At 42.8% G+C, this 13,278-nt stretch overlaps 1 protein-coding gene across 1 annotated transcript in view; it reads right to left on the bottom strand.

The window, feature by feature from the left end:
• CACNA2D3 (calcium voltage-gated channel auxiliary subunit alpha2delta 3) overlaps nucleotides 1-13,278 on the bottom strand; it is an 877,155-nt gene that overhangs the window by 204,333 nt on the left and 659,544 nt on the right. The window contains exons 15-16 of the mRNA XM_052639295.1: nucleotides 5,459-5,530; nucleotides 4,136-4,216 (exon numbers count right to left, since the gene is read on the bottom strand). Coding sequence (XP_052495255.1) covers nucleotides 4,136-4,216; nucleotides 5,459-5,530 — 153 coding nt within the window. The remainder of the gene's footprint in view (nucleotides 1-4,135; nucleotides 4,217-5,458; nucleotides 5,531-13,278) is intronic.

Genomic DNA, 13,278 nt, shown 5'->3' with positions numbered 1-13,278 from the left:
CCCTGAGAATTTTTCCATTATTACCTTCACCTTAATGCATGAAAATGCTACACTTACTTTTCTGCCTGCTTTTCAACTCTAGCTGGATGTCTTTCCTTCATCTGCCTTGTTCTAGACACGCCCCCATCAGAACGGGCTCTCTGTGGGAAAAGAGCCGTCTCACTCATCTTTTGACTGTTCCAGCATCTAGCATAATGTCTAGCACATGGCAGGTGCTCCAGTTAAGGTCTGCATGTATTTAAGATAGTCATCACTTTACCCAAATATTACCTCATTCATCTTTAAAATCTGAGCTAGAGTAAAGATTGAACGTAAGCTGAAAAGGAGAAGCCGATTTGCTACGGGTGGTACATAGTCAGTCCTCCTCAAGCCTGTACCTGAGAAAGTCTTCCTGACATTCAGAAACTATCTGGTTAAAATCCTTCCCAGGAGAACAGTGAGAAAATAACATCAGAATGTTTTGTTGGTTTGTTGACTGCAAATGGATATAATCTAATGTAGATATAAGAAGAGAAACTTAGCAAATCTCAAAACACAATTCCCCATTCTGTGGATGAGTCTTTCAAAAACCCTAAAACTTGTAGATGGCAATGTCCAACATTTGCTTAGGGCCTCAAATCAATATGAAATCTCTAATGAAATCTCTAATTTTTGTTTCATCTGAAATACAACTAGCCATTCTGTCCATTCTAACATGCAGTCCCGTGCCGCAGTCAGAGAGCAGATGGGACACAAGGCCTCCTGGCACTTGGGGCTGCCAGTGGGGCCCCCATCCTGAAGCATGCTCTTCTGGAGGCCAGGAGCCTTGTGGTCCAAAAGCCTGGGGAAGGAGGTGCTTCCCTTCCAAGTGCAGAGAATTGGGACTAATGAAGTGAACCTAATTATAAAATGGCTCTTTACATTAACAGAGGCTGTGGTGTCTGGAAATTATTGCTGGGGTGTCTGGAATTCTTAATAAAAATTACAGGAAGTCTGATTGCTTGTGGGAAAATCTATGAAGCTAATGGAAAAGAAAGAATTCTATCAATATCTTCTGGGAAAACCACATGAGCCAAGAGCTGACTCATCTTTACAAGGTGTTAATCAAGAGAAAAAGGTGTGATCTGCACTGTGATCCCTGGAGCTCTCCTCTCCCAGATGAGAGAGCCCCATTCACCCATGGTTCACTCCAGCTGCCATGGATACCTCTTCCCACAGCTCTGGTGGGGACCAGAGGAAGGGCAACTTAGATTAAGGTATGCCACACCTGGGTCTCTGGTTCTCAGACCCTTTGGGGAAAGCAGCTAATTTTCTGTAGCTGATCTTCTATTCCCTTATTACACTTTGTTTCCTTTATTGTTTTCTTGCTGAGTTATAACGAGAAATAATAAGAAAGTTATTTCATGTATCTTCATCTAAAAATGGGGCCAAGTGGTACTTATTTCATGGGAGTGTAACGAGGATTCAGTGGGAACAGTAAGTATAAAGCACTTTTACCATACTAAATACACAGTGAAAAGTTCAATGAATGTCTTACTGTATTATTTTAGCTACTAATTTTTTAATATATATTTTAACTATTACTATTATTGTCCTTTATTGTTTCTTATGGCTCTAGGCTTCAGCTCAGTTCAGTCACTCAGTTGTGTCCAGCTCTTTGCAAGCCCATGGACTGCAGCATGCCAGGCTTCCCTGTCCATCACCAACTCCCAGAGCTTGCTCAAACTCATGTCCATCGAGTAGTGATGCCATCCAACCATCTCATCCTCTGTCGTCCCCTTCTCCCACCTTCAATCTTTCCCAGCATCAGGGTCTTTTCCAATAGGTCAGTTCTTCACATCAGGTGGCCAAAGTATTGGAGTTTCAGCTTTAGCATCAGTCCTTCCAATGAATATTCAGGACTGACTTCCTTTAGGATGGACTGGTTGGATCTCCTTGCAGTCCAAGGGACTCTCAAGGGTCTTCTCCAACACTACAGTTCAAAAGCATCAATTCTGCAGCGCTCAGCTTTCTTTATGGTCCAACTCTCACATCCATACATGACTACTAGAAAAACCACAGCCTTGACCAGATGGACCTATGTTTGCAAAGTAATGTCTCTACTTTTTAATATGCTGTCTAGGTTGGTAATAGCTAAAAGCATGCACTGCTAGTTTGAGACTGGGCAAGATATTTAAATTTTCTGAGTCTCTTATTTCCTTAGCCAAGGATAGCAGTGTCTACCTATTATTAACTGAGATAATGCTATAAAGATGTTAGTACATTGTCTAGTAGAAGAAGCTTTGAGAAACAAATTCACAGGGTAACTGTTACCATTTCCTATATGTTCTGGGCTCCCCAGGTGGCTCAGTGGTAAAGAATCCACCTGCCAATGCAGGAGACGTGCATCCCAGGGTCAGGAAGATCCCCTGGAGGAGGGCATGGCAACCCACTCCAGTATTCTTGCCTGGAGAATCCCATGGACAGAGAAGCCTGGCAGGCTACAGTCCATGGGGTCGCAGAGTTAGACACAACTGAGTGACTAAGCACACACACACCTGTATGTTCATCCTTTCTGGATTTACTGGGCATATATTAAATAGTGGCCCTGTATTTGGGCTTCTACATCTTATATGATGCTAGAGGCTTAAGAGTGGTAATGGTTGGATGCCCTTTCTTAAACAGTGAGCCAGCAATTCTGGGCCTCTAAGTCTAAGGATTTCAATAAGAGTAAAGTCCACTATCTTTAGGGACCTCAAATAGCTCCCTAACCCCCTGACTTTCCACCTCTAGGGAGCTAAACACAATTGCACCCCACTCCAGTACTCTTGCTTGGAAAATCCCATGGACAGAGGAGCCTGGTAGGCTGCAGTCCATGGGGTCACTAAAGAGTCAGACACGACTGAGCGACTTCACTTTCACTTTTCACTTTCATGCATTGGAGAAGGAAATGGCAACCGACTCCAGTGTTCTTGCCTGGAGAATCCCAGGGACGGGGGAGCCTGGTGGGCTGCTGTCTACGGGGTCGCACAGAGTCGGACACAGCACAGCAGCAGCAGCAGCAGCTTGTGTGAGTTTGGGTCAAACAGATGTCGTATTATGCTCTGGAAACTGAACTCCAAATGGAAAAGCCCTTTTGGTGAAAGAACCTGGCTGTCAGAGCTCCAGGGTGATAGCAGGAAGAAAGACCTTTGTCATCTTAGTAAACCCAATCAGAAAATTTCTTTTGTTAATGAGGCCACCTTTTGTAGCCTGGACACCTGATTTTAGCTTAGAGTTGATTTCCTTTTATTATGAAGGTAGCTTTCTAATTTGATCACCTAAATGGAATCAGCACATGGGAACAGACACGCTTTGCTTATTCAAAGAAGTTTCCTCTTTTAGGAGTGGATCAGGTTCTAGGAACCAGCTAGGAAGCACTGGGAAGAATCTGACCTTATGGGTTCTCTGAGAAGCCTGGGCCAACAGGTAGAGGTGCGGCATGGGCTTATGGAAAGTGGTGATGTGCTGATGTCCACAGCTAAGGGGAGCCTGAGAAGGCAGGGGTTCACACCTTGAGCCCCAACAATCCCCTGTGGATCTCACTCCTCAGCTCTCTATCTAATCTTCGCATGACCTATTTTGCTTTCTTAGGAAAAACACCATACAGTGAAATGATTTCAGGTGGCACGTGGACCCTGTATTTAAGCTTTCCTACTCCACCCTCTCAGCTATCCCCAGAATTCAAAGCGAACTTACACTCCTCTTAGTGCCATAGGGTTGACGCAGCACTAGCAGAGGAGATCAATTTGTACCCCATTACCTTTCAGGATAAAGGGATTATTTATTCAGTAGAAGCAGGGACCACTTTTATTTGTGCCTCATTGGGCTTCTGTTAAGAAGCAACAGATTTTAGGGGGTCCTCAGATTGGGGTAAGTCAAACTGGCTTAGAAAATCATCAGAGATGTAAGACCTGTATAGTCCTGCAGAACTTGTGTAGACTTCCACAGGCCCAACGTGGGTGGGCACATGCAGGCCTAATCAGGTCTTTCTGGACTGTCATTATTCTACCGAAACAAGACAACACAGAACCGTCTAGAAAGAGTGGGTTTCCTTCAAGCTTTTTTTGTCACTATGGCAGGCTGTGAGATTATCTCGTGCATCTGGCTCTCGACTCTTAATTAAGCAATGCATTACCTTGTATTTGGGGATGGTCTTCAGAAGTTCTTTCACTGGGACATCTGTGCCGACCACACCGAGAAGAATGCCTTTCGATCTCTATTGAAAAGAAACATTAAACGATAACAACTACAGAATGTTAATTTGGCAGAATAAATATAATCTCCTGAAAAGTCACACACCATAGGCACTGTCTGGCGCCTTCTTCAAACTGACAGAAATTGAAGCTTAATCCAGATTTGCAAGAGGTAACTTCTATTCTCCACCCAAAACATTCCTAGGCAAGAATGGCAGCTTCTCAGGCCAAACAGTGCCTATTATAACCCTCAACACACACCCTAAGAACCATTTCCTTTTCTCCTGAAAATCAAGAATCTGAAGAGGCTAAAGGAGTTTCAATCATTAATCAGTTTCTCTTATGGAAACTTTTTACAGGAAACACTTAGCATGTTAACTATGTTCTCAATTTATACTGCCATCTGGTGCCCAGGAAAAAGAGACTAAATAGCCAGAGAAAGATGCGAAAACCCTAACATTTTTCCAGACAGTTGGAACCAAGGGCTGAGGTTAAGGAACAGGCCTCTAGGGTTCCAGGTCCCAGGGTCACGTGATGTGCTATACCTGCTAATGCCAGAAAGGGCCTTCTAGAATAAGACACACATTGCTGCTATCTTGTCCGCTGTTTCCCCCCAATGCAATTGCCCCCAGAACCCCTGGCCGTGTTCCTATTTGGAAATAGGGTCTTTGTAGATGTACTTAATTAAGGATCTCAAAGTGAAATCATCCTGGATGCAAGATGGGGCCTGTATCCAACAATCTGTGTCTTTATAAGAGGAAAGGACACAGAGATAAGCAGAGAAGAGGGCCACGTGAAGACAGAGGCAGAGACTGGGGTGGGCAAGGAAGGAGTCTCCCCTACAATCAACTTCTTAATTTTGGACTTCTGGCCCCTAGAATTGTTAAAACACACTTCTATTGTAAGCCATCCCATCTGTGACACTTCACTGTCACAGCCCTGGGGATCTAATTCAAGGTTGGGACCTATAAATGAGAGTGAGATCATCCCATCACAATCAAGGATTCCTTCTGGAGATTTCCTTCCTCTGGTCATTTAAACACTTGAATTTTGGGAAAGTGCTGCATACTGTAAAAAGATGCCTGCTTGAATTCCTCTCATCTACTCTTGATTTCATGATTCTAACAGCAGGATTGAAAGTGAGGAAAAATTATACATCCTCCATCCTTAAATAAGTAAATAAAGGTCACCAGAGCCTGAGTCAGAGAAGGTCTGAGCTAACAACCCCCTTAGCATCAGGAAGGAAACCCAGTCACTGTACTCACAGTCTCATTCTGCTTACTAAACACAGGCATGGCGACCGTGGTCATCAGGACGGGGCCCTGATCATCGGCAAGCTGGATGGAGAGAAGAAAGCCAGTTACCTGAGAATGGTCTGGGAAAAACAGTGCCAGGGCCATACCTTTTCACTAGCTCATCCTTTCCTGACCAGGGGCTGTTGGAAAGGGACCAGTGTCCACTCAAGTCTTTATGGCAGAGGTGGGAGGACAATATTCCTCTACCTGGACGTGCTGATGAGGATCCTAGCCCCTCCTCACGGGCGGGGGAAACAACGTCAGCTACCATCAGTCACTCCAGCTGATCTGTTTACTGCATTCGGCCATTTGAGTTCAAATAAAGCCCTGTTTGGATCCTAGTGATTCATTTTATTTTATTACTACAGATTGACTTTATCGTTTTACTTTACAGACTTTATGTTCAATATGTGCAATATTAATGCTTCTCCTTAATGTGGAAATTGAGGATCAGAAAGCATGAGCATAAGGGGTTTTACGAGTTGCCCCTGCTGCAAACAATGGAATCTGGAAGCATTTATTCTTCCCAAGGTAGCTGAGTCATGGCCCTTTTGAATCTCTACATGTATCTGCGTGCCAGTCCCAGATGGAAAACAAACAAAATGAAAAAATAAGTTGATCATTTCAGCTTGGAATCACTGTAAGAAGCTGAACATTCCTCCTGGAAGAACAATCCTTGAATTTAGCCCATTGTATACTTCTGTAACTCACTGAATTGCATACAAGTGCACTGAGACCCACCATCATATCTGTCCTTCACAACAGTGTCAGGAGAAAGGTATAAACCCCTACTCTGCTCTGTGAGCAAATGGGGAAACTGAGTCTTGGTTAACAGTAGGCTTTGGTCCAAGACAAACCTGGTTCTAGTTCTCAGCTTTGAATCTTTATCTAACCCTTCATGTTTTCATATAAAATAACACCAACTATTCCTCAGCATTGTTGCCATGAAGATAAAATGTGAAACTGCCCATCAAAGTACTTGGCATCTGCAAGTGCTCAAAGGATGCTAGTTTCCTTTCCATGCCTTCAAGATCACATGGCTAGCAAGTAGCAGAGTCTCCAGTAAGATTACGGCATGTGACGCCAATGACACGGAGCAAAATTGGCCGAAAGTGGCCAATCAGTAGGAGAGGTTTACTTCCAGGTTTCACAGTCCATTCAGGCTTCAAATAAAGCAACCTGTGAATGAGAATCCACTATCTTCAGGTTAGAGTGTTTTCTGATGTTTGGGCACTTTTGCGTCACTTTTAATTTCACAAAAAAGAAGATATTGTTCCCTCAGTCTTCTTTGAAAAGACTACTATAAGCAGAAGAACCTGAAATCTAGAGGGTGCTATGGACTGAGGTCCCCATGGACTGGCAGGCCTCCTGAAAACAGGTCATTAAACTTGGTCAATATTTTACCAGTCTTCTTCTTCCAATAGGTTATTTGAGCAATAGGACAGCATTTCTTGTAATGTAGTATGCAGAACGGCAGCACCTTCAGCACCTGAGTGCCCTAAAAATGCATAATCCCAAACCTTCTCCAGATTCTCTGAATCTGAATCTTTATTCTAATAATTAGTATGCATATTAAAATTCAAGAAGCACTGTTAAAAGGCAATCCTTTCCACCATCAATAATGATGACAGTTGAAGAGAAACTTATATGAGTCGGGAAAACCCTTAACAGGGACAGACATGTTTTTATCAGTTTCGCCTCTATGTCAAGATGGGCCTATTCTTCCATGACAAGCAAAACAATGCAAGAATCTCATGATCCCTCAAGGACTGGGAATTCATGATGTGACAGTAAATTTTATGTGGCAACCTGATTAGGCAATGGTCATTAGCTCAAACAACAGCCTAGATGCTGTAAATGTATTTTTCAAATGTAATTAACACTTAAACTAGTTGACTTTAGAGATGGCCAAAATGATGGGGTAGGAAGACCCTGAAATCACCTCCTCCCGAGGACACACCAAAATTACAACTACTTACAGGGCAACTATCTATGAGAAGACTAGCAGAAAAGATTTTCCACAACTGAAGACATAAGAAGGAACCACAATGTGATGGATAGGAGGGCCAGAGATGTGGTAACGTCAAGACCCATACCTCCAAGTCAGCATTTACAAACAGGAGGAACGCCATAACTATAGAGGCACTCCCCAGGGAGCAAGTGATCTGAGCTCCAGGCTCCTCTGCCCAGGAGTCCTACACTGGGAAGTCAAGACCCCTGAACACGTGGCTTTGAAAATCAGCAGGACTTATCTTTAGAAGAGGCATAGAGTTATGGACATGGAGATTCTGCTCTTAAAGAGCACTCGCAAAATCTCACACTTCTCAATTCCCAGCACAGAGGCAGTAGGTTAAAAGAAACCTAAGTCAGACGTCTTACTTATACTCGGAATCTAAAAGACAAAACAAACAAGCTAAAGTAAAAACAAACTCACAGATAAACAAACAGATGGAGGGGGTGGACGGTAAGAATAAAATAGGTGAAGGGACTTAAGAGATATAAACCTCCAGTGATAAAACAAATAAGCTATGGGGATATAATATACAACATAAGGAATGTGGTCAGTAATATAATAATTTTGTACAGGGACAGATGGTTACTAGATATAGTGATGATCATTTCATAATGTTTGCAAATGTCAAATCACTAAGTAGTACATCTGAAACTAAGATAATATTATAGGTCAACTATATGTCAATAAAAACTCAACAGACTTTGATAAAGCAGATTGCTCTCCATAATCTGTGTGTGTTTTAGCCAATCAGTCAAGTTCTTAAGACAAAAAAATTTTCCCAAGGAAGAAGGAATTCTTCTTCCAGACTGTCTTCAGACCCAAAACTGTAAAACCCCATTCTGTTGGAATTTCCAGCCTGCCAACCTGCCCTACAGTGTTCAGAGGTGTCAGTCCCCAGCACATATATAAGTCGCAATTGCTTAAAATCTCTCTCCCCCTTTCTCCTTGTGTGTGTATACTTATCTTAAATTTAAGGAAAAAACATACACACACATCTCATATGGTTTTCTTTCTCTGGAGAATCGGGAGTAATACACATTTAATCATGTAATCTATTATTTGGGGCAGCCTAATTTTGGTACTAGTATAAATAAACAAACTATATATAATATTAATAACCAAATAATATTAACTATAAGATAATGCTGACAATCACTGTTGCCAGGAGCCAAGCCAACCAGTATATAACAGTTTTTGGAACCACGGTTCCAATACCTTGCTAAATATACTTAAAGTATACTATGGCCAACAATGGGGGCATGCAATGCCATTTTCAAAGGCAGAACCAAGCCACGATAAATAATTCCCCCAGAATCAGAAATCTTCCCACATTCTGACTCCTTGATTAAACCTGAATGCTACAAAGAAAACTGATTTGAATTGATCCATAACCCTGGGCAACTTCCACTCTGGAGCTCAAATCAAAATTTCAAGCAATGCCAATATGTATCATGGATGAAATAAACACATAACCACTGACAATAATGAGAAATGAAACTTTTTCCTGCAAACAGTAAAAAATCAGTTATAAGTCACTGGTAATTGTCCTGGCCCAAATACAAGATCATGGGAAACTAACTTCTAAATATTAAGCCAGGATATAGTATCAACTTCATTCAGGGGCTAATTCCAAATATAATTACTGTACCATTACTTAAATTAAAAAAAAATAATATTGCCTTTGCACAGAAACCATTCATTTTTAAGCAGCTACAGGTAAACAAAGGAAGTGCAGTGGACTCAGTCTAGCCACTGCTATGAGCTCACATATTCCTCTTTCAGGGACAGTTCTGGCTCAGATTTGCATTGGTTTGGCCAGAACCCTAACCCGTAGCTCTTCCGATCATATACCAACTCATCAGTATGGCCATGAGGGCTGGCAGCACTCTGGAAATAACACTTGCACAACATGAAGATGCTCTTCTTGACCAGTTCCATCTTTCCCACTCTCCAGCGGGTCTGGGTTCTGTGAACCTTAAACATTTCATGGAGAAGGAACATCAAATTGAAAGTTAATATGCACAGTAAGCACCTTTGGATTGAAAGGCATTCTGTACTCCTGCCACAGGAAAAAGCAGGTTTTTTTCTTAAGACCACCAATCAAGAGTTACACAGCCAACCACAGCCAGACACCCTCTGTCCCCACACCACACTAGAGGGTCCCTGCTTTTCTGTGGCTCCCTAACCTGTAAAGGCCATTGAGGCAAGATCACTGCCTATGATTCATAGACACGTCTTCCAAGAAAAATGCAGACATAAAGTCAACATTCATTTCCCAAGGTTAGGAATGGGAGAGGGGGGTCACAATGGTCCATCTGGGCAAAATCCCATTAACTTAAGTCCAAGTGTGAATCCCAAAATGAACTGCCATTCAATTACACTTGACCAGGCTTTGAACAGGCCTCTGAAATGCTTGGTTGTGGTATTCAGCTGTATAAAAAGTGTATATTATTCCATATCCTTCATTTCCTATGCTACATAATGGAGACCATTCTGGTATCAAAGGAAATGATGAATAATAATACCGAACATCTGGTTTATAAAACACAAACTTGCTCAACAGATTGACTGCTTCCTGTCAGCTTCCCAAGTTAATCATGCATGTGGGCTCATATGAATATGCATTTGGATTCATGTGTGAGGTACACGCAGTGATGCCAGGCTTCTCCTCCTAACGCCTGATTAGTTTCCCACTAACGGCTGTAGGGTGCGGCCCAGATAGCATAACAGCAGCGGGTTTGTGGTCTACCAATTTTGCTGCAGGTCTAGTCATTATTATTCATTGATTTCCTTGATAAACATTCCCTGAGCATCAGCTATGTGCCAAGTTTCATGCCACGTGCTGGGAAGACAACCAGGAATAAGACACAGGTCTTAGCCCTGAGGAACCACAAGTCCACCAGCAGGCACAGGAAAGAATGAGACAGAGAGGGAAGAGCTGGCTGGGCCAGGCACACTGGCTCCCATTACGTGAGCAGAAGGCTATCTTCTTTATGACCAGCCTGAACAAAAATAAAAATACTCTTCTGGGCTTCTTGGACCAATTCAGAAGCTTTCTGAAAACCAGGTTAACAACACTAGCAACAAGTTATCTGCTGCACAGCAATTTCATCAATTACTTTACTTAAGAATATTTGCAAATGGAACAATGCAGGGTAGACCTTTTGAAAAAATTGCCTAGCACTTTTTTTCTTCTGTTTGCAAATACCAACCCCGTCCTTTAGGGAAATATTCTTCACCCTTTCCATACACAGTGTTTTATTGACAGTTAACGTCTCCCACACTGCACATGTGGCTGGGCATCCAACTCAGGCTGTGCCAACCACAGCTCTTCACATAGACACACACACACACACACACACACACACACACACACACACACACACTTACTCTCTCTCTCTGCCCAGGTCACACTGATTGCTTCATTAATTAGACACATGGGCTCAAAGTAGGCTATCTGGGGACTTTTCCTTTTTTCCATCTGGAGTGAATAAGAAAAAAACTCTACACTGCTTTGTGTGTGGTTTTAGGAATGTAAGCCTGATAGCCATGTCCCCTCTTCACAGAGAAGCAATTGAGAAAATAAAGTCAACCCAGAAAGATGAGGAGAGATGAGTGTGTGTGTGTGTGTGTGTGTGTGTGTGTGTGTGTGTGTAATGAGGGAAAAGCAGAAGGAGAGAGAGGAAAGAAGGGGAAAGGGATGGGAAGGTACCAGTCCTAGAAGTCTTCAACCCTAAGATCTATTCCATCCATGCATTCTTCTATGGGGATAAACTGAAGCAGTGAGTTATTTCCCTTTGCCCAAAAGGACATGCACTGGATTTGTGACTTTTCAAGCAGATCTGCTGTGTTGCCTTCTTTCACATCTCCATTCAGAGGATGCTTGCTAGGGCCAGTGGCAGAATTCTCTGTTTATCCTGTAGCTGGAGGGCCCTGGTGATGAGTGCCAAGCCCCAGAGAAAGGAGGTAAGCAGGACCCCTGGCCCTGAGAAGGCATCTGAGTGAGTCAAGGGCGTCAGGCTCGGCAGCTCATTTGAGGGTTGCCAGGTGGTTTTCAGCAGAGCCTCCTGCCATCTGCTCAGCCCTGGAGGTTTGGGCCAAAAGAGAAGGTTGTGCACAAGTGGGGAACTCAGTTTGGGAAGAGAATGGCTCTAAGCCAAGAACAAAGGCCATCTCTCCACAAATATCATATTTCTTCTATCCTTCCTCCTATGTTTGTGTTTTTACTTTCTTATTAAAGTTGATCAGCATATTGACTACTTTAATAAAATATATCATACAAATGTATAACATAATACAGAAATACTTTATATATGTGTGTACATAATTTGTGAGTACCCACCTGCATCTCTTTTGTTTTCCTTCCAACACCTAGTATGACATGAACTTGCACTCCAGAAAAAGACACTACCACCATCTAGAGGCACTTAGGGTGAATTGCAGGCACAAGGTCCTGGGAAATAAACCATTTACAGGGAAGAGTCCCTGGAGAAGGAAACGGCAACCCACTCCAGTACTCTTGCCTGGAAAATCCCACGGACGGAGGAGCTTGGTGCAGGCTACTACTGTCCATGGGTTCGCAAGGCTTCCCTGGTGGCTCAGACGGTAAAGCATCTGCCTACAATGCGGGAGACCCAGGTTCAATCCCTGGGTTGGGAAGATTCTCTGGAGAAGGAAATGGACAACCCACTCCAGTACTCTTGCCTGGAAAGTCCCATGGACGGAGAAGTCTGGTAGGCTACCGTCTATGGGGTCGCAAAGAGTCGGACACGACTGAGCGACTTCACTTTCACCAATAAAAAAGCATTTAAATTGTAACCAATGTCACTTAGTTTCCCATCAAACTGAAACACAGGTGATATCAACTATTACTTCTGCCAATAACTTCTGGGGGAAATATGCAGCTGTGTACATCTTTAAATACCAGATGAAACATTTTGAAAGGAGAACCACTGATTCTTAAAAGAAAAAAAAAAGTGTTCATGATCTGAGAGCATGATGAGAGGATGCAGGAAAAGAGGGTTCTTTCCCACCCACTTTCTCAAACACAGATTTAGAGATGGCAGATGCCATCCATGTTCTCCAGTTTTCACACCCCATGGTGAACGGAAAGCTGGATAGTAGACAGTTAACAGAATAACACTCTGTACAAATTAGTTGGTGAGACAGCACTAACGAGAAGGTCACAGAAACATAGATCTGGAAAAGAGGACATGTGCAGACCCTCCCACCCACCCCCACCCCTGCCCCCACTGCACACACAGAGAAGATCCCTGGACCTTTCCACCTTTCCCAGACCAAAAAGGCGCTCTGGGTCTACTCCTTTACAATGTCTGCTTATTTCCCCTCCCCAGACTCTCCCTCTCCTTCTACCATCACAACATCCGTTATCCTCAATATGAACAGAAGTAGCAGGGTAAGAATCTCGTAAGAACCATACTCAGTGATCTGTCTTAAATTTCTGTACTGGCTATACACAGAAGGACCTTTTCCTAGGAGAAACATATAGATACTCTTCAGAGGTAGAACGTATGTGAAAAGCCACTGAAACACGGAAACTAAATCCTATTGGTGTATTTTTAAGCCTGAAAAGGAATCTCAGTATCAACACTGTCTGCTTATCTGACTCTGGTTGTGAATTGTACCCTCATATTACTTAGACTGCCACAGCTATTAGTGATGATCATGAAATTTGCTGGCTGTTTTAACACTGGCTGATTTTTAACAAGAGGATTTACATACATAGGCGCAGTTAAAAATTAATTTACTCAATAAT

This window comes from Budorcas taxicolor, chromosome 1 (genome assembly GCF_023091745.1).
Source record: "Budorcas taxicolor isolate Tak-1 chromosome 1, Takin1.1, whole genome shotgun sequence".
NCBI lineage: Eukaryota > Metazoa > Chordata > Mammalia > Artiodactyla > Bovidae > Budorcas > Budorcas taxicolor.
This window is presented reverse-complemented; position numbering and strand designations above follow the sequence as displayed.